Raw genomic sequence first — 22,609 nt, forward strand, 5'->3', positions numbered from 1 at the left:
CTTTACTCAAATCTTGTGTGAGAAAAACTGTACATATTTAGCTATGAATAAGAAAAGTATAGGCTTGTATATACGTCTTAATTATGATAATACCATAAAAGATTTTAATATATAGTTAAAGGTTTAGAGAGTCTTCTGGGCTCTAAAGGAATATGTTGAATTTGACATGTTTTCTAAACTGAAATTCTTATAATTAAAGTAATTATCTGGTGTTGCTTTGTATTTCCAAATGAATGCATATTGTGACCTATATAGCATACGATAAAGATTGTAATTATGCAGAATATAGTAGAGGAAGCTATTGGAGTATCTCTAAACCACCTGTGTTATTTCTTTTTAACAAGAATTTTGTTGGAAATAAAAAATATATATTTTCTAGAATAGATACACTTAAAAATGTTCTTAAGCCACTTATAAATAGGTTATAACACGGATCTAGTTCCTCATCTCTTACCCTGTAATGGTCAAGGTTGTCTTCTGGAGTTGGGAGACCCATGTAACGCTCTGTGTATATTGAGTCTGTGATGGAGAAAAGAAACAAACTTAATTCATACAATAAAAAATTTTCCGTCTTTTACTGGGTTACTTTATGTTTCTTTGTATGTCTTAACTTGTGCATGGGTCTATAGTGTTACCCTCAGAAATATCTCCTCCAGATCATTTTTATTTGGCTTGTTAATGCAGCCAGACTCCTGCCTTCCCACACTGAGCCCTAGCACATCCCCACTGAGCCCTGAGATGAGGGCAAGGGAGGTCAAACCAGATGATCTAAAACCCAACCAACAATGCACCTGCAGAGAAGTCACATGTGAAGTGCTAAGACGTAAGGACTCTACATTATCATCTGACCCTCTGGAAGAATCTTAATTCGAAATCACTTAAGGCCTCAATTGTCTTGAAGTTTTTGGTCTTGACACAAGTATATGTCCTAATTTAGGATACTCTCTTTCCTTTTGGAAACCCCTCATAATGTTCAATTACTAGCTGCTTACTTAAATCATATTTTTTTTTGGCAGGTTGAAATTCACCATAATGAAAAGAGAGAATTCAGTTTATCACTTATTTGCTGTATAACCCCCTATTGACTCAGCTACTTCATCATAACACAAGTTAAACATTTGTTTTCTCTCATTTTGTAGAGAGGCCTCAGTGTTGGTTATAACAGTTGAGTATTGTGAAACAGATTCTATTAGTATCTGTCTACTGAAATGACATAAGCTCTTGTATCTATAAATATGGCAGAAAAACATATGCATTATTAGTTTTGTTATTTTGTATAATTAAACATATTTTTGCCCTATTTTTAAAAAATTAAATCATATATCTCCATATATACTATAATATATATCATATATATGATATAATATATATGTCATGTATATGATATATATCATATAACATATATATCCTAAAATATCAGTGAGAAAATTTACTGTGGCTGAATTCCAGTATAGCTTTAAAAATCTGAAATAACTGTTTTGAAAGATGCCCCTTTAAATGACCAGATTATGGTAATTAAATAAGCATAAGAACAATATGTTGCCATTGTGCTATTTACGTTAATGGCTGAATTTCACTGTAATTATACAAACATATTAATACTTATCTCATTAATTTTTTAAATGAATATATCATCTAAATAACAACCTTTAGCAAGATTCTGACTCTTTTTGAATGACTGGCATTGTAGATTAAAAACTTACATTGATAATGAGTGTTAGTTGTTCCACATATATTCTGTATGTCATTTCTATGGAAATCAAAACATTTTCCTCCACAAAGAGTAACAGCAATATTTTATCATTTTGATTAAAATGAATACAGACTATATGTAATTTTACATGTCTAGAGGACCCTAACATAGAAAATATAATATTTTAAAAGACACTTTAAAATATAAGATCTTCCTAAAATCCACATATCTTTTAACATTTAAATATGAATAACTTAGGTTGTACATTTGATAGGGGGAGAAATGGCCTTTAAGGGCAAAATAAATTTTCCCCAGACACAGACTTTAACTCTTCTTATCCTAGGACCCAAAACCCCTTTCTTATTATGCCAACCCGGTTTACACAAGTAAGAAGATCTGAAATTTTAAAAATAGCATTTAAAAAATGCATAATGCAGTTATTGTAGACTTTTATAAATATGCTTTGACATACATTTACATAATCCTTCTATCTGATCTTTGAGTAAAATTGTTCAAGTTTATACATATATAAGAATTCTAGAAACTTCTTATATGTTAGGTTGGTCCATTTAATGAATTTCTTTTCTTATCATTACATGTTTCTAAACTCACAAAGATTGTTTCTGTTATTTTATTGACCACCAGAGGTCTCCAAAAACAAGCCATCAGACAGAACAATTACTATCAAGCAGAAAAGTATTATATGAAAACAAATCCATTGTGTGAGGATCAAATCCTAACTATTCTTTCCAGTTTTTTTTTTTAACAGAAAGATAGAGATGTACTTCCTACATTGGCTTCTCTTGACTTGGAGAGGCCTTAAAAAATGGTTTCCCACAGGACTGGTACTACCATATATTAGGACATAAAATATTTAATGAGCATATTCATTATCAATGAATTATCTTTAAATTACATAAAGGGCTTGAGATGGGGTCAGAAGAGGCACAAGAAAAGAAGTCATCTCCTCACCACCTCTGACTCTTCTCCCTACCTAGAGTTCCACTGCACACTCCCACGCACTTGGGAATTACAGTCTTACCTGTGTCTGATACCTTAGGGAATAGTATTTTCTCAGTGATGAAGAGATATTCTAAAGTGGCTTTCACCAACTTAAAGACAGCAGAAAAATAACCCTCAGGAATTTCTCTGTCCCTACTCTCTTCTTTCTACCCAAAGCCCTACTTATGTTTGGCTGAAGGGAAAGAGAAACATTCTTCTCTTACTCTGGTAAGTATGTGAAGCCACAAACTCATATTAGAATAAAGATAAGGAAGGGTTTATCTGAAGAAATGAAGCATTGGGGATGTTTTGAAATTTGGCAAACAGAATTTGTTGATAAGATTTGAGAAGAAATTTGGCAAACAGAATTTGTTTATAACTAAATGTGTAGATAACATATAATACCATCTAGCCTTTCACAATAGCAGAATAAGTGAGATCTTTTCATTATAGGTATCCATAAAGTACCTCTAAAGTGAATAATCTTGTTCATTGTAGAACCACTGAAACTCAAAAAGGAATGGTTTGCCATTGAAATTTTAAGGTCGACAGTATCTCTTCATACCTGCTAGCAATTACGTACCATAGTACTCCCACCGTGACACAGGCGCCACGGCTATGCCACACTTGAACACGCCACTTCCTGCTCCCAGGACCATTGAGGTTACGTACCCTCCATATGACTAAGGAATGAAGAAAACAGTTATTTTTGTGGAGGTAAAGGAATTAAGGACATATGGTAAGCGAGTCGCAGTTTCCACATTTCTCACATCTTTATATACTGTGCCTCTTTAGAGATAGAAAGCATGGTAGAAGAGGCTTAAATTGGTCTTAATTGGATAGTATCTAAAGAATATACTTCCAGAGCCCTGGACCCTTTTCTCGGTAGATGCAGGGGGAAATGCATCAAAAATTTGCTGGGTAGCACCAATTAAATTTTTTAAAAAACAATAAACACTAAATCTTTACTGACTTTCTGACGCATGGGGACAAGTCTCTCTCCTTCCCTCTCTCCCTCTTTCTCTCCTTTCCTCTTTTTCTCCCTTCACCTCCCTCCCTCATCATGATAAACAAAAGCCTGGCTAGTAGGGACTCATGGCCCAGAGATCTAAGACATTTTATTTGGACCTTCTTAGCTTAAAATGATAGACGTGATTTTCATCTTCAAATATTTACATACGAAAGATAAATTATCCTACTTTGGGTTATATTCACTAAGAAATACATACAGATTCATCAGCCAAACAACTACTCACCCAGCCCCAAATTGCAACCCGTTTGTCGTCCACAAATCCCATTTTTAAAAATTGTCTAAAATACATGGACAAAGTTAAAGAATTAGTATTGCACTGCATATAGAAAAGTAAGATAACTGCCCAAATGTGAAACTCTGCCATTTTTTCTCTATTTTATTCTATTAGAAACTATGATTAATTAAAGCAAGTAAATAAACATTCGAGATAAATGTCTATCATTTTTAACTTAAGAGCCAGATAAACAAGGTTTATTTTTGTTGGAGTCCATAAAAATTGTGTGTGTGTGTGTGTGTCTGTGTGTGTGTGTGTGTGTGTGTGTGTGTGTGTGTATGATTCACAGAAAACAAATCCTGGCAGTTTTTTTCACAGCTTTATATAAAAATTTGCAGCCCAGATGCACTTTTCTTTACATAATTGAATTTAAATCTCTCCAGATGTTTTTCAGTTTGAGAGTGGCTGCCCCTGCCATGGAGATATATAGGGGCAGAGAACGTCTGGGTAGGGCTTAGAAGTGTCTTTGGGCCCCCTACCTGAGAACTTAAACACCATTCTCTAAATAAATCCCTTCTTATGCTGGGTGTTGATTAGTTAGCTCAGCATCATTAAATAAGAAGCATATTTTCCTTGATGGATTAAGCAGTCTTTTTGCCACTAAATTGCTTTCGGTATTGTAATCCAAGGAAAGAAATGAAAAAAATGTTTTATGCACCTATTTCTTAATCTTAGCCTTACATCAAAAGACCATTTGTTCACTTTAAAGAAAATCTAGCAAATGAGACTCTTAACTTTGTAGTATTGAGGGGCATGGGGGACCCTTGCATTGACCCATATGTGACTTTGAGAATTTTTCTGTTTTCAGTTGATGATATATGTCTTATGCGGCCCTGAGTTAAGCAATGTTAGAAAAAATTAAAGGTAAGTAGCTTTCAGCTCATTATCTTCTCCATGTAAACTTTTAAAACTCAGAACACTTATGTACAGAAATGTGCACCAAATCATGAGTGTACAAGTTGATAAACTTTTACAAAGTGAACATACCCTTGAACCAAGATATAGTGCGTTACTATCACCCAGAAGTCTCCAGGTCATTTCTCCCTTTGCAAAAGGGAAAAATGAAATGTTTGCCTTTTATTGGATCCCATAAAAATTTCACCTAAATCTGTGCCTGGTTTTGAACTTTCTATAAATGGGGTCATGCAGGTTGTACACTTTGTGCCTGGCTTCTTTCACTCAACCGTCTATGAGCTTTGTCTATGTTGTTGCGGATAGTTCTTTTTGGTTGCTGAAATAGTGTTCCATTGTATAAATATACTACATCTCATTAATTTTTTAACTGGAGTTGTGCATTGTGGATACTCAATTCTGTAATTTTAGGACTGGCATTGATCACATTTGAGAGGCCCTGGAAACTATGCCGTCTCTCACAGAGGACCAAGGTGGATAAATAAAAATTTATTTTTAAAATATCACAGCTTCACTCTTGAACTAATTTGTCCTCTCTCTAATCTAAACCTCTCTTTCTTAGTTTTAAATAAAACAGCTAATCATTAACTTTGATATAAGAGACTCAGGAGTACTTTATAAATTTTCTGTTTCTTTTCTTCTCTTTGGTTGTTGTTTTTCTTAAAGGCATTTTCCTCCATCCATAATCATTCATGACTTTTCTGCATTTCCTAGTTTATGATTTCACAACATTATTCTAAGTCACCTACTTACTATGTTTCCCCAGACATCCATGTAGTTGGTTATAGAAACTCAAAGATTACATTTCCCATTTACTAGTTGAATGCAACTGAGTCTAAGAGTTGGAGTGAGGCCTGGATTCAAATCGTGACTTCCCTTGACAAGTTACCTAACCTAAGAGCCTCCACTTCTTTACCTGAAATGTGAGGTATGAACACCCACCCCCCAAGCTTGCTGTGCAGCTTCAATGACAATGCAGGTAAAACATTTCCCATGTTGCATGAGCATTACGGGGTAACTATCATTCATGAGTAAAATCTCTCTTAAGCCAGATCACATCTATTTATAGTCCCATAACAGCAGAGCACAAGAGTGAGATGTGATTCATACTTAATGGAGCCCTTATTATTATGAGCAATGAGGATTGTGCTCCAGTTTTCCCAAAACAGAGGAGTAACCCTCATAGACTGCAGAAGCCACTCCTAGGACTTCATAGCTGTCACCCTCCTAAATGTAAATGTACACTGAACTCCTCTACTTATCCTTCACTTTCGGGATGGTTGGCTTGTTTAGTTAGATGTTTACTCAGGGGTGCATGTATCCCTCAGTTTGTCCATATGTTTGATGAATTTTGAGTCTCTCTTCCTAGAAGATGGTAGCACATATGTCAACTCCCTTTCTAGAGTCACATACAGAGAGAAATTTAGGAAATATTTTTGTGTATACAAATCTATGACAACATACATTTTATGAAAACATGATATCTTTACTAAAAATCCACCCCAAGAATGAAAGATTGCAAATTCATCCCAACACTCTTTAAATTCTTCACACTTTACAATTTTAAAATACTAATTGAAGGGGAAAAATCAGATGACCCTTGAATTTACCTCCTAGTCACTCACCTGGCTGCTTCAATTTGATCTTCAACTTCAAATGTTCCCAGTCTTCTGTTGATTGCGTGCATGATCTTATCTCCTTGGTAACCACTTCCTCTGCCATCAAAGCTAGCTACTATAATGTTTTCTGTGCTTGCAAGGTAAGTAGCCCAGTTGAGTCTGAAGACAGCATCTGCTTTTTGACTACAGGGGCCTCCATATCTGGGGAAAATCCCAAATTGTTAGCCTCTGTGGTTTTCCTGAATCAAATGAGGAGTGCTTGCATTTCTATTCCCTGTGGACAAGAAGTGTACATCTTTCCTGTTCATGAGCCTGAAATCGTGCCAGCCACCAGGGTGTCCACAATAGGTCCTCTAAAACTTGGCAACAGGACTAAAATGGCTGGGGTTGCCTTCAAAGATGCCTATCAGTTTTATCTTTGAAGATTGTTATCAAACACAGACTTCACAGACCAACATCTTCAAAGTTATATATATCTTGGAAATCAAAGAAATAAATTCTCTAAGAGTTGGGATAGGGGAGTTGTGTCATGAAAACATAATGAGGATGACAATAAATGCAGCTTTGAATGTATCTTTCCATCTCAGCTTAAAAATACACTCCCAGACTACAGGTATATTTCCTACATCAGAACTTCCTTAAGGACTTTGATTGCTATGTAATATGCATTACATTTCTCCCAGTACCTAGCACAGTGTTGTATACTAAGTCTCTACAAGTCATTGTGGAATGGGCCAAAGTATGAATGAATGTTGTTCCTTAAAACTTCAAAGGAGAAAGAAATAGACTACATTGGAAAATGGGTATGTTGTTCGGCATTTTATTTATCAACAAGTTTAACTTCCTTATATCTGCAGTCTTAATAGACTACAACCTACCCCCCACCCAGCTGTATGCACAATCTCCATTAAGCCCTCTCATTTCTGTTCATTAATCAGGAGAAGCTCCCTATGGCTCATTGCGCCTCATTTAAATATGTCGCCTTTGCACTATGCTTGCTCCTGGACCCAGACCCTCTCAGTAACTCTTCTGGCCCCAGCCTATCTCTCTTACTCATTTGCTCACTGTGCCCTCCACAGGATTGGACAAGTCCCGCTTGCACACATTTGCTAACATTTTCCTCCATCTCCTTAGGGAGAACAGTCAAAAGAACTTTAGTTTTAAACAAAATATTGTATTACTTTAATTTTAAACTAAGTATTGTAACATTCTTACTTTAAAAAGAAGAATGCATTCAAGCATTTCTTGGGCAAGTAAACATTTTTTAACAACATGTGAAATGCCTTGGTCTTTTCAATGATTTAAAATTTGGTAGAGTTTCAGCTCCTCTTAATATTAGTTATAGATCAAGTTACCTAACCCCCAAGAGTAACATTATTTTTAAAAATAGAAAACAAAGATTTAGACAGCTAAGCCCATGAAGAAGAAAATAAATGAAAAGAAATGGGAACTAAATTTACTGTTTTTTTTTTTAACTTTCCTAATGAAGGGGAGTTTTAATCGTTACTTACTGGGGAGTTAAAGAAGATAAAAATATCGCTCTTTTCTAAAGGACTCTTTTTTAGTATCGGGCTAAAGCCTAAAGCAATTTAGAGTCAGTATCGTCAAAGTTAGGCTTAAGGAAAATCAAATAGCACATGCGAAAGTTTAAAATATCTTTTTCTTTGAGCTTTTTTGTTCTGTTTACATGGAACTGGGAATATAGTGGAGCAAGGCTGTGTCTGATGCTAATATCTATACCCTTCCTTTTTTTTTGCTAGTTGCAACGGAAAAGTAACGCCCCTGAGTTTCAGTTTTCTTTTCTATATAATTGGCCTAATAGAACTCACATCGGTTTCTGTATGAATGAAATAAGGCAAATTGCCTGGCATGCAGCATGCACCCAGCTCACTTGTTGGTTTCTTTTGTTTTGTTTTTAATAAAGGAAACGAGCAAGCCAGGAGAGGAAGAGCGGCATTGTGGCATTATGCATGAGGTCAGGGCAATTTTAGAAAGGTTAAAGTAAAATGTATTCCTAATAATTTTATTTTACAAAAATATTTTACAAAGATGCCATATTGAGAATTTATATGAGTTCACATTTGCTGCTCAAAGACTTGTGATTTCAGAATTTTCTCTAAGACTGAAGAAGACTAGATGAAAATGAATACTTTCCTATATCATATCTTCTCTTCACCAAAAAGGGGAATGGAGCATACCAGGCAGTGACAGTTCGGGAACTAAAGGAGGAGAAACTTGATGTCTAATGAATCAAAGGCAACCAACGGGAGATGGTTGGGTGAGTCTAGGCATAAGGAAATGTGAAGATTGTTAATATGCGTCTCTTGCTTGTTAAAATGTCCACAAAGTAAGGATGAAAAATGGGGACTTGAGAATGCCTTTGGAATTTCCTTGCAGTTCAGGGAAATCAATCAAAACAAAATCCATATGCCACTATGATGGAGGAAGAGTGTCTACCTTCTCCATTAGAAAGATGGAAGAAAACATAGGTTTGGGCTTGTGATTGCAAAATGGAAGGAGGAAATTGTAAAACTGCTTCACAATGATTCAAGAAGAGAGAAAGGAGGCATTTGGCTCTATTTTTCAGTAAGCTACACTGAGCAAAAAATGTACCACAGTTAACTTCTAAATTGTTCCCTCCTCTTGAATACTTACACTTCTATTAGTAGAGGATATTTCTTGGATTTATCAAAATGAGGAGGCAAGATCATCTGATACCAAAATTCTAAACAAACAGAAAGATTCATTAGTGAATTAACAACGATTATTAGCACGTTATTTCGGTTTCTTACTGTCAGTGATAAGTCATATCTAGTTTAGCAATTTGTTAAATTAGAAGAGAAAAAGAAAATGAACTGCTTAGATTTAGCATGTTTTTAAGATATAAAAACATTCTCTTTAAGGTTAAAATACTAGTTAAGGTTAAAACAATAAAGTTGTTTCTAATGTATCTATTAAATACATTGGTGCCTTGTGAAATAAAAGTGCATCTTAGAATTGCTAATGTTTTGTTTTTATGATTCTGTTCTTTGGCATCTGATCTACTTATCTAGTTTGTTTATGGCTTATGTTCTAAGTTTTCCTCCAAAATGTTTTCCTCTTCTTGAATTTCCTAGATGTTTAGGATTTTTAGTTGGCCCCAACTCTATTTTAAAATTCTGATTTAATAACATTTTTGTAATTCTTATCGCCATCCCAGACCGCAGAGCTGAGTTCCCATTTTCAGCACTGTTTCACAGAATGAAATCAGGTTTACATGGAGCAAACTGTTGTGTATATTCTGTATGATCTTCTGCAGATCTGTTTAATTCTCTGCGCTTGATTTAACATCAGTTTAATAAAATATTTCCCTCAATAATAAATCAGTATCCTTTGCTCCCAAATTCAGGATGACGAATTAGACTAATAAATCTAAAAAGAAAAAAAAAAGGAGAGTTGTTCCATATTTTAATAAGATTATTTCCAGCTTAAGTAGATTTAACCTTTAGGGGAAAAAAATCCTTATCTCTAGAGATTCTTCTTCCTTACATTTACCTTTTTTGTTTTTTTTGTTGCAATTATTTTAGTTGAAGAAAAAAGAAAGATCTAGGAGTAAATCTTTATATAGATAAGATTTCTCTTCAATTTGTATTTTGCTGATTATTATATGCCTTCTGATTAAATGTGCTTATAAGAACAAAAATTTAAGTCTCTATTATATTTCAATAGAATGTCAAACTATCAGTTGATCATGATGTTTTTGACGAATATGCCAAACCCACCATTTGATCTCTCCTTTGTTTGAATCAACACTAGTTGATTAGAAGTGTTTTAGTTCCCCCTTTTTGAAAATGCAGTGTTTTCTCCGGGGGGATTCTTTCTGATTCCCAGGCCTACCCTCCTCTGCTTCCTGCTCCCTGCCTCCCCCTCAGACTCTCCTTTCCTGGAGTTGGGAATGCATCAGCACCTCCCAGCTAGCCCCTTCCCCTCTGCCAGCTCCAAGCAACACTCTCTATCAGGTTATTCATCCAATCATGTGGCTTCTCTGACTCCAAAACCTTCAGGGGCTCCCCACCGTGTACCAACTAAAATAGAATGTCACATCTCAGTATTCAATGCCTTCTGCCCCAGGCAGTCCAGTCAGCTCACCAGAACTTTAAGTCCTTGTCACTCAAGCCTGATTCAAAGGCCAGCAGCACTGGCATCATCTAAGAGCTAATTACAAACGTGGAATCCTGGACCCACCCTGACCTGCTGAATCAGACTGCAAGTTAGCAAGTTCCCCGGGGACTCATGCACATTCAGTTTGAGTAGCACTGCCCTAAGCTGTTCCTCAGAAGCATCCTACACTTTCCAGTGTCTTCCTGCCATTTAAAACTAGATGAGTTGAGTCTTTTCTATTATCCTATATTAAAAAGAAAATCTAAAGTAAATCAGTCCTGATGGGTTCTCCCTTCACTATGAGTTGTTAGCCCTTAATGGAAAAAAACAAACAAAAATGACAAGATTTCCTATTAGAAAAACCCCATTCTCCTTAGTGGTCCCTGAATATCCATGATCAGGCCACTCGGCCAGGGACTAGGTTAACTATGCGGGGCAGGAAACTTAGGAAAAATGCAAGATTTGTCTGCTGAGACTGAAATCTCAACATTTTATAGCCAACTCTAATTTTTTTATATAACTATCTCAGATATTTTTGATCTCTTCGGGTTGAAGGTAAAATATATCAGGATATCATTAAGTTAAACACACAATTCATACTTAATAGTAAAATAGAGTTACTAATGGGATGAAGCTAAACTAACAATAGTGCATTTTCTCCAAATACCTTTCCTCTTAAAAAAATAAATTTTACATAGAATGGTACTGTATTTTAAGACAAAAGAATGTAAAGCTAGTAGTTCTTGTGACAGAACATTTCATGGAAAAATAATTAGATTTTATATAATATAAAATGCATATTTTCTGATCAAATTATCATATTTAGTTCTATTTTTACTGGTATTTCCATGAAAAGTTCTGGTCCAAGAGAAATTGAACTTACTTGTTTCATTCAGAATAATGAAGTCCAGTGTTTTTGAGGGCATCTGGACATCCTGTAGCGTTTTATCCAAAGCTGAATTGTCTTCCAGGACTCTCAGTTCTAAACAAATACACAATGCAGCAGTAATTCCTTACAATGTGAACAATCTGCATTATGCAGAGCAATAATGAACAAGCAGGCAATTCACCGATGGGACTACACATCAGGTTATAAGCCCTGTGTTCTAGTCATTGTTAAAGACACCCGAAAGGCAAAGAAAATCACATTATGCCAAATACATCTTGGTCCTATTCATGCACACACTTTCCTGAAAAGGCAACAAAGGGAGAAATAGGAGAAATACCTTGATCATTCCTGCTGCTGTGCAGAGTATAGAGGGGCAGACCAGGGCCTGTTAGCGTAATCAGAGGAAAATATGTTTCAGACGAGTTTTATGTTTTAAAAGAAGATAGCATACTTTTAAATAATAACATTTATTATCATTTAACTTTGATAGAATTTTGATACATTTAACTTTGATAGAATAAATATGATAGTGGAGAAGGGGCTTAATAAGTGTCAGCTGTTTTTTCTTTTCCTTAAAGGGCAATTTGAGTGTAGGAAGTATTACTGGAAAGGCACAGGGCCCAGTACAATGAAGCAGGAAATGAACTTGGTCCTGCTGAGTGCTTTGGGGCACGTTATCATCCCTGTGCCCAATTTCCTCATCTGTGAACTAAGCCCTGGGGACCTTCTGAGAGCGCCTATCCTTCCCTGCTCTAAATCCAGGATCCAGCGAGGACCACACCAGCCCTCAGGCCCTGCCCATCTTAGGGCAGAGCTCTGGGGCTAGCCTCACCTGGTGGAAGGGGGGTTCACCTCCCGCTGCCCCCACCCCACTGAGTCTTGGAACCAGGAAACACATCTGCACAGCGCCCGACTTGGATAGCGATTCCTTTCTGGCATGCAAAAGTGTTTTTCTCACACGCTCATATCTTCACTATTTATCCCAACTGTGGTAGTTGCAGAGTGGAAGGTAATGTATAGAAAGCTATTTTGTGAGCTCTTTGATTTTGATGTACTTGCATAATAACATTAATTTTTACACTTGATCAGAACCATAGTGAAGGCATTATACAGATCCAGGTTTGAATCTTGGCTTACCTGCTGTGTGACTCAAGACAACATATCTATGCTTCAATGTCCTCACACATAAAATGAAGATAATAATATTTACTGTATAGTATTTTCTTAAGGATCAAACAAGATCACGAATATAAAACTTTTAGCACAGTGCCTAGTATAAAACACATGCCCAAGAAACAGTGACTAAAGACAGCCATAGTAAAGAACCATAAAGAGAATTATAATAGTAAAGAAAATATACTAGTAAAGAAAGACTCAGATAACTAGTTCGGAGACGTTTTTTTGGCAATGAACGTTCTTTTCAGAATATCTAGATTCTTTCATTTTGAGAAGTAATCCAGCACAGTGCTTAACAGAGGGCTTGGGAAGCAGAGGCCTGTGTTTGAATCCTGTTGGGCCTCGTTAGCTGTGTGACCTGTGGAAGTCACTTTGCCTCTCCTGGTCCAGATTTCTTCACTTACAATAAAGAAAACAATAATAACAATAGCAACAGAAGATGGAGCAGTGAGCAGGCTGCATGGCAGACACCACCCACATACATTTTCTCATCCAAAGGGACAAGTGCATAAAATAATTTAAAAACTCACAATATGTGCATATCAAAGTATAAAGTGCCTCTGTTATACATAAGCTTGGCTTGGGGGCGTGAGGGGGTGTTTTCGGTTGAAAGAAAGACAGGCAAGTCTCCTGGTTAGAAGGGGAAGGAAAGGTGGTTAACTTACCTCTTAAATGTGAGTGGAGAGAAGGGGACTCATATGATTTCAAGGACTCCTCCGTTTCAAAAGGAGAGAATGGAACAGGGCAGAAAGAATATTTCCCAAACTGGCGACAGAAAGGGAGATTTCAGAGATGGGGAGAGTGAGCCAGGAGGGTGGTAAGAAGGTTGTCCAGAGAGAGGAGGTGAGTGGCAGGGGAGGGAAGCCTGCAAGCTGAGGGGATGGCGGGAGCTGCTTCAGACGCTGTGAGAGCCCCGCTGCCCTCCTCCCAGCTCCCTAGTCAGTTCACACTTACCCGAACATCTCAGTTGATAGTACTTCGCCTCTTCACTAAATGATACAGAAAAGTACTGACACCTTTCTGGCTTCAGCTCACAACTAAGGCATGTCACTTTTGTGGAGTCATTAAGTTGGATTCTGTAAAACCAATGATGGAAGTTAAGTGCTTGACGAAAGGATCAATGAATGGAAGGAACTGAATAATGCCATATTCTAGTTTTAAAGATATGGGAATGCCAAAGCAATCCTCAAAAACTTTTTTTAAAAACGTGAAATAAATACATGAATTAATTCATAATACTTCAAACTTCCTATTGTTTGGAAATATCACAAAACACCTAATAAAGTCATTCTCTTTTGTTGACAAGCAGATTGATTTATAAAGGAATAAAAGCACTCGATAGCAATACCAGTTAATATATTAGTTAGAACAAAGCAAAAAAAAAAGGAAAAGAAAAGAGAGCCGCAGGACCTGTTCATCAGCTAAAACGGCTCAATTCAATAATTTAATAGAGCTCTTACTTATAAAGATTTCTTCCTCCTGGCATTCCTTTATATTCATTACTAATGTAGTATCTGGGAAAAAACAAAATGAAATATATATTAATTACATTTTTAAGATAAGTCAAGTACATGCCATTTAACTCAAACACCAGCATTAGTGCTCAGACAAGTGCCTGTGCGTTACTGCTTGCCCTTCTCTTATCACTGCTCCCCTGCCCCCTGGCCCCCTACAAGCCATTTTTCTGCATCATCTCTGAATAGGACATTCTTTTTTTTTTTTTTTTAATTTAACAGACTAAACTATCTGAATCCAAGGGATTTCCCCCTTATTTAAAGAGACAAGTAAAAACTCAAAAGTCTTTTGTAAGAAAAATATGACGGGACAACTAGCCTGAAATTGAGACCCCTTTTATCTACACTGTTTTCCATATTTTCTGTTTTATAACACAAACTACTCAATAGCAGGAGCCCCATCCTCCGGAGAGTGGCAGAGCCACTTCTAAAGAGGATCTTCAAAACCTGCTTTGGGCAGTGGCAAAATTCCTCTGTGGTGAGATCAATAAAGAATTATAAAAATATCTAAGATTCTAATGAAAAATAACACTTGCTTTCCAACCAACTTGTGCATGGTAGTTGACAGCCTCTGCAAAGCTTTCTATTTTCCAGAGGGTAGGGCAGAGACACGGACAGATAAGACAGCCTCTCCACGCCTTCCAAAAATTCAGTGCCAGTTGAAATTTAACAAAATGCCCCTGAGTGCTAGAACGGTGTTCCAGGACGTTTAGGAAAAAGAGGCTGCAGCTCCTCTAATGCAGAGCAGGTGAGAGGAAGAGGTAGCGCTGCTTGGTGGCATGGTATCAAGTCTGCTGAGCATCTGTGAAATCATTAAGCCTTCCGTATGTTAAAAAGAAAAAAGTACTGAACACAGTCCAAATAGACTAGTCTTCATTTGTAGGAGATTTTTCCCTATTTCTGGGCAAAGAGGGTGTGATTTGATGAGTATGTTAACATCCTGTCAATTATTAGAATACTCACAGGTAATCACTGGTAAGAGCTTCTATCCCAATGACTTCCCAGGCTCCTGTGGTAAGAAATGTGCAACCCTGGTGGGGTTTTTGAAAAAGAGCTTTATTAGACTCTCTAAAAAGTGGAGGAGGATTAAATCATTTATATCAGGAATTCAGATCATCTCTGGTCTTCTTGGGTCTCCCTACCCCATCCTACCCGACTCCAGATACCACAGGGGAATCTGAATTAGTCTGATTATTTGTACGCATTGATCGACTTCACCAAATGATTTCCACTTCAAGTTAGTTTCATGAAAAGGAGCTCAATCTGAAATAAATTAAGAATACTCACTGTCTTTTCTACTTGGAAATGACAAATGTGTCTGTAGCCTGCTTCATTGCTGATGATCTTGTAAAAGCTGTTCCCGTCAGAGGTAAAATGAGGTTCTGCAGGCCTAAACTAGAAAATAATGGAAAACAAAAAACGCAGTACAGCACAAGTCTCATCTTAGTACCAAGATTAGTTTTAGAAAGTCCTTCCAACACCTATGCTCAAAACTCAGGCTTCGTTTACTTGCCAAATGAAACCAGTGTCTCAAAAGAAAATTCTCCTTCTAGAAAGTGCAGACAAGATCTAACTCCCAGGGAATGTTTTGTGCAGAGCAAATGAGAGAATGCACAGAAAGAGGCTGACACAGGACACTCAACACATAGCAGTGGATATTGGTATCCTCGGGCATCTCCTCTCTGTGGAGGATAACTCCATGACTGCTGGCTCTAAGTGAGCAAAAATTAGCATTAGCCTTTCAGTTTTAAGAAGTAAATTTCCTCAGGGTCTCAAACGTGCTTTCTTCAGTCTGCTATTATTTTTGAATGTTTCAGATTAGAGGTGATTTGTAATTTGAGGGGTTTTTTTTCCCCTATTTTTTTTTACACACATTTCTTTTTGAAAGTCAGACTTAGAAAGTTTTTAACCATTTCTGGACCAGATCCTATAAGGAAGGTCTGTCACATATTTCAGATGGAAACATTCATATACTTATTTTTATTATAAGCCTTTTAATTTTGCTAAATAGGATCAACAATTTACCAAAAAAAAAACACTTATATGGAAATATAGAACAAAATTTCCATTTTTTACGGTTCCATAAAAGATAGTTCTCAGAACATAATGTAGTTTAAGCAGAAGAGTGTCTATACCAGCCTGAAAGGAATATGTCGCTTTACGACTTCGATTCCCTTCCTCCGTTTGAGAGCAGGTAGGAGATGGTCTTTTAAAACTGTTGGTTCACTTCAACCTCGATGTTTCCTTTCTCATCAGCTCCCATTTTGGGAAGGAAGAAAAATGCTTCCCTCTTCTATTTAGTGATTCAAAGCGAATTCATTTATGGAGCAAGCTGAGGCGTGCAGTACACTTGGTGTTCTCATTACAGAGCTCTGAAACACATTCCCCTCTCTAGACCTGTGTTCACAGCCTTATCTTTTTAATACATTTCCCTGTTTCCCCTGGATGGAGTTGTGCCTAGTAGAAATGTGTGAAAAGTGGCATCTGTCTGGTTAAATACAGAGAGGAAAAAACATATTTTTTTCAAAGAGTCGTGAGGAAGTGTAGCATGTCTCTTGCCATGGAGGAAACCACTTTTCATGTTGGCAAACCTCTCCCCTCTGCCCAATCAATGCCTGAAGGAAAGGACGTGTGAATGCTATTGGAGCTCTATGCCCAGCTGGAAAGGGTTGTGTTCCTGGTCCAGGGGACCTCACCTCTATGCCCCAAGAGATGTGAAGTCTTTATATTTTTGTGTCACTTTGTTTCTCTCTTAAAAGGGGCTTAACAGAAGTGGTCATAAAAATTAGGCGGGATTCATTCTTCATCGTTCACACAATGTTCCACCTTGGCTGGAGTGCCTTCCTCAACTTGTTCTGTTCCATGGTCTTGTAGCAAAGTGGTTGGTGATTCTGCTCTAGGCATAGCACAGCATGAGTGCGAAGCATGAGAAGTCTCTGAGGGTCACCGTGCTTTCTTGGATAAAGCTCTGCATCAAGGGGTCTAGTAAAGTATGAACCCGCATAAGCATGATTTCCTCCAAAGAGAGGTGCATAGCAGGTGTGATGTGTATGCCGCTGGGTTTCTGCTGGATGTAGTCACATCTCCTGACACATTTGTGCAGGCTGTGGATGGAACCCGTGTTTTCTGCCTCTAAGCACATTAACTTCAAATATGAGGTCAATGAGCACATTCTGCATCTTGGCCGCCTTTCAGCAATGTTTGCTTTTTAACTTACCGGGAGCTACAATTCTCCTACAGTATGTGTTCTGTTTTGTCTGCTCTTCATTTGATTTTTCACTTGTCTTCTTTCTTTTTCCAAGTGAGTATGATAAATATGCTCTATAAAAAGATATCTCTACAGGGGGCATTTAAATATTTTGAGAAATAGGTCACCTAATATCTCTATTAATAACAAATAACGTAGGGCTCTTGCTCGGTATATCTACATACTGAATAACTTTGAAAATCTATCTATATTACAAAAAAACCCATAACTCTTTAACACTTACTCTTCCAACCCAGCCAGTAGTACTCATTTCAATGTGTTGCCGTGCCTAGGGAGGGAAAAATACAGACAGGTGTTTCAAAGAAAAGTGAGATGATGAATTCTATTTTTCAGCCACAATTTGTGGTAATATAAGCAAAATTGTACTTAAAACAATTGAAAGCTATCTCCATTCACGTATTTGTGTTTATGTTGGCATTTTTTATGTAATTACCTTAGATCATTTACCCCTCTTGCCTAGAGCTCTGCCCTGGGTCTACGGAAGTTCCCCTGGCCTTTTCAGTTCAATAGGTACAGAACTGAAGATAATGATGTTATCTTTCCTCTATTCCCACCAGCTTGCTCTTACTCCTTCCCTCTTCTCCTGGTTAGTGGTACCAATTCACCCAAGCCAGAGACCTAGCCTTCTCACAGGGACACCCCTCAGTCCCCGTCATCCAGTTCTTTGGCTTCTCTTGTCCTTCTCCACCACTGCTGCCTTAGTTCATGTCCTATCAGGTGTCCTTGGTCCATTGCCCTGATCTCCTGGATGGAGACCCAGCTGCTGTTCTCTCCTTCCTGCTCTCCATCCTGCTAAATCCCTAGCTGACCTCATTTGGCAACATACAGTTCTATCTTATCATGATCCTCTCCTATTTAGAACCTTGAAAGAGCTCCCCATGTCTTACAAGATAAGTTCAAACTCCTCAGAATGGCAGCTGAGCCTTAGCCTACATCTCTAACCTCAGTTCTCAGCATTGTGCCTCTCCCCTAATGCTTAGTCCTAGGTACCCCCAGACCCTGCATGGTCCAAGCTATTCACACTGGATGTCTTTGCACAGCCTCTGCTCATAGGGTCCCTATGCTTTTGTCTGCCCAGCGTACGGCAACTTATCCCCGACTGTCCTGTGTCTCTCCCATGTCGGCTCCCCTCCTACTGTGTGTGCCCCCAGTCCAGGCGATCATCTTCTTTTGCCCTGTATTCTCTCTATACCTAACTTATACCATTTTAGGGCACAATATCCTGATATGAGGATGATTTAATTGGCAGGAAGCAGAGAGTTTGGATTTTTAAATTTGGATTATGGCTGTTATGTGACCTAATCAAGCTCGTTAACCTTACTGAGCCTCAGACTCCACAGTGTCTGGCTACTGTGAATGTTCAAGAAATGGTAACTATTATTATTGATTTGCATAATGGTATTCCCTACTAGAGCATAAACATTTTGGGGACAAGCATGCTGTGTAATTCATTTTTTTTTTTTTTTAATATCCAGAGCTATGCATACAACTTGGGACATAATGGGTATTCAATGTTTCCTGCATAAATGAATGAGTGACTCAAGATACAGGTTGCCCAAGCTTTCTGAAGCGAGAACACGCCCTGTGCTCAACCAGGATGGGAGCAGGGAGGGGAGGTATGTAGGCACAAGGCCCATTACCAGAAAAAGCTTGTAGAGTGTCCTTGACAAATGCCAGCAAATGTCCTCCAGCCTACCCCTCCTGAGATTGCTGGCTTCCAAAGGGGCTTGCATTCTGATCCAACAGCTTAGCTGGACCTTGTGGTCTCTTGGCTGGAACCCCTCCAACATCTCAAAGCTGGATTAACACCGGCCTTTGCCTCAGTGTTGCTACCCTCTCAGCCTAGTAGCTATCCATTTACATCCTAAAGCTTTTTAAAGCTTAGAGATAGTCACAGGATGGTAATGGATTTGTGGCCTCTTGATATGTGTTTTGTTTCACCTATACTCAGCTGGTCATTCCTCATTCCCTGTATTTCTCTATTGAAACACACTTCATGGAACTTGCAGGCTGTGGCCCTCTTGGACTTTTTGAATTTTGACATCAAATTCTGTCTTCTGGGTTTCCAATCACCCACCCCCTTCCCAAGTGATAATATCCATAACTAAAATAGTATGACTCATGAGCGATGGCGAAATAGAAGTACCACCATATATCAGATTATCTAAAAGTTAGTCAAGACTTACCCACTGCCTCAGGGTCAGACAGAATCAGAAAGAAGAGACACTCTAGCTTTATTTCTGGATTCCCAGCCATTCACTCTCTCTGTTTTCATACAGCCCTCAGATCACATGCAGCTTTAGAAGCAGAGCATCCCCATTCCACCTTACCACTAAGCAAGTCCATCTTCCGGTGGAGTTATCATAGTCACAAATATCCATGATCGAATAGTTTTGAATCCTCCGGAGCCACTGCAAAGAAATCCTTTCTGTGGTTACCCATGTCACGTCACACAGGTAGTGATCCCTGGAAGGAAGGTAGGAAGGAAAGTAAGTAGAAAGGAAAGAGAGAGAGAGAATAAGTATTTCCAGACCTTGGTACAAATAGACATTTTACTCAATGAAATCAATCTTAATGGGAATACAATTTTAAATGGTTGAAACGACTTATACCATAATATGCCACCTTTTCTTAATGCTTAAAATGTAATTTAATTTTGAATGGAAATTAAAATGTATCTCACAGGAAAAACAGCAGCTAACATCATACAGTGCCTTACCAAATGGGACGCACACCATGGCTCAAGATTTTTCAAGTCCTCCACTTGGACTTGGTGGTGCCAGGGAGTCAAGAGTGACATTTTTCTACTTATTTTCTGCTGTCCTGATGGAACATTACAATGAGGCCAGGGACACTGGCTGGGATTTGAATATTTTCTGGTAATTTGATGTGTTTCTCTAGAAAATTCTTCCTATTGGGGTGAAACTACAGCTGACCCTTTTCTCAACTTCACTTTCAAAGAGGAAAAAAATTGACTCACATCTCTACAAATTTTGAAAATCAAATAATTACATTGTAAAAAAACTTTTCTCAAGAGTCAAAACATGAACGAAGTGAAGATGTTAAGGAATCTTTTTGCATTTTAACACAAATTTATACAAATAGAGATATCTCTAGCAGTGCGTCCTGCTCCAACACATACCTTTAAACATTTTTGGAAGTTCATTTTGATTTATTGTGAAATGCATGGAATTCATAATTTACTTTAGCACTAGCCTCCCTAAATATTTGCTCTGGATAGTTTATTTTATTTGGCTGTCCCCACCCTCCAGTGATTGATTTTGTATGACTATTCTTAATTAATCACTTCTTTCCATTGTCTGATCAAAGCCTTGTTTCCTTTTGTCAGAAGGATTCAAAGAAATCTTTTCTTTCCCCTTTTCCCATCTGGCCCTATGACCATATCTGTTCTCCCACAAATGCTCTAAAAATGCTCCCTTGCTCTTTCCTTCACAGGCTGTACCATCCCCTCCTCTTGTCACTTTGCTCTCCTTGCTTGACTGCAAGCTCTCTGTGGCGGGGACACAGGGTAGCCCCAGGGCTCAGCAGACTACCTGGCGCAAAACAGGCAATCCCTAAAATTCTGTAGAATGCAGCGCTGAAGACAGGGAAAAATCCTGTCCTGTCCTTTGTGGCCTAAAGAGCTCTGTCTTTCCTCAGAATTCATGGATCACTTCCTGTCTCCACTCCCTTCACAGACATTAAATCAAACAACAAACAGTTATTGAGCACTTGGGGTGGATCAGGTGCTGGATGAAGCACTTTAAACCTGTCACTACTTCCCTGTCCCCCTTCTACTGCTGGGGCCACTTACCGTGTTAACGCACCAGGGGTACCTGGGCCTCCAGGTTGCCCCCGCTGCAGGTAGCAGGTACTGAAAGAAGACCAAGCCCCCTCACCCAGCAGCAAAGCACCACATTGGCACAAATAGGGACTCCTCTCCATTTCACGCCTTTCCCTTGCTTATTAAGAACCTATACACTGGGGCTGGCCCCGTGGCCGAGGGTTAAGTTCGCACGCTCTGCTGCAGGCAGCCCAGTGTTTCGTTGGTTCGAATCCTAGGCGTGGACATGGCACTGCTCATCAAACCACGCTGAGGTGGCGTCCCACATGCCACAACTGGAAGGACCCACAGCGAAGAATATACAACTATGTACTGGGGGGCTTTGGGGAGAAAAAGGAAAAAAAATAAAATCTTTAAAAAAAAAAAAAAAGAACCTATATACTACCTAGTCTGCATGGCTGGTGTCCCATAAACACGTTATGAGGTCTCCTAGCTGCCCCACTTTGTTCAACCTGTCCTTCGGTCTGACAAGACTGCCATGCTTCAACTTCTTTAGGTTTTACTCAACAACCTCCTGTCCATGATGCTTTCTTGGAAACCCTCTCCTACACCGCCATCACCAGCTTTATGGTGCTTGTCACCAACTGCGTGGCTGCAGGGTCTGAGAGTGTGACTACTTTTTTGCTTGCCCAGGAGCAAGGGTGCCTCAGCTCATCTAACTCTTCTGTGTTGTACCCAGGGCACAACATTAAATGAGAAAATGGAAAGGCAAATAAATCTTATTGAGGATAGGAAATAAAAACTTGCAAAGGAAATGGAAGAATGAAACACAAGATAGAAAATAAAATTTTTTGAAATTAATTTTCTAGACCAGGGGTCAGAAAACTTTCTCAGTAAAGGATCAGACAGTAAATATTTTAAATTTGGCAGGCCACATGCTGTCTGTCACAATGACTCCACTCTGCCTTTGCAGCACAAAAGCAGCCAGAGACAATATGTAAGGAGAGTGTGGCTGGGTACCAATGAAATGCTGAGATTTTAAGTTCATATAATTTTCACATGTCATGAAGTATTAATTTTCCTTTGATTTTTCTTCCCAACCACTTAAAAATGTAAAAACCATTCTTACTTGCAGGACCATACAAAAACGGGCGGGGGGCTGGATTTGGTCTTGGGCCCTGGTGTGCTAACCCCTGTTCTATACCAGTAGTTCTTAGTGTTCTAGGTCAAAAACCCTTTGTATATCTGATGAAAATCATTTACCTTTCCACACACATTTTCCAAGGGTTCCGTGGATATCGATTA

At 38.3% G+C, this 22,609-nt stretch overlaps 1 protein-coding gene across 1 annotated transcript in view; it reads right to left on the minus strand.

Annotated features, from left to right (window-relative positions):
* Positions 1-22,609, minus strand: part of DPP4 (dipeptidyl peptidase 4) — an 86,783-nt gene that overhangs the window by 12,856 nt on the left and 51,318 nt on the right. Inside the window, exons 11-23 of the mRNA XM_014860096.3 lie at positions 19,851-19,986; positions 17,744-17,788; positions 15,540-15,647; positions 15,216-15,283; positions 14,199-14,252; positions 13,693-13,814; positions 11,900-11,947; positions 11,557-11,655; positions 9,189-9,258; positions 6,540-6,734; positions 3,952-4,006; positions 3,279-3,378; positions 455-519 (exon numbers count right to left, since the gene is read on the minus strand). Coding sequence (XP_014715582.3) covers positions 455-519; positions 3,279-3,378; positions 3,952-4,006; positions 6,540-6,734; positions 9,189-9,258; positions 11,557-11,655; positions 11,900-11,947; positions 13,693-13,814; positions 14,199-14,252; positions 15,216-15,283; positions 15,540-15,647; positions 17,744-17,788; positions 19,851-19,986 — 1,165 coding nt within the window. The remainder of the gene's footprint in view (positions 1-454; positions 520-3,278; positions 3,379-3,951; positions 4,007-6,539; positions 6,735-9,188; positions 9,259-11,556; positions 11,656-11,899; positions 11,948-13,692; positions 13,815-14,198; positions 14,253-15,215; positions 15,284-15,539; positions 15,648-17,743; positions 17,789-19,850; positions 19,987-22,609) is intronic.

The sequence above is a fragment of the Equus asinus genome, chromosome 4, assembly GCF_041296235.1.
Source record: "Equus asinus isolate D_3611 breed Donkey chromosome 4, EquAss-T2T_v2, whole genome shotgun sequence".
NCBI classification, from domain to species: domain Eukaryota; kingdom Metazoa; phylum Chordata; class Mammalia; order Perissodactyla; family Equidae; genus Equus; species Equus asinus.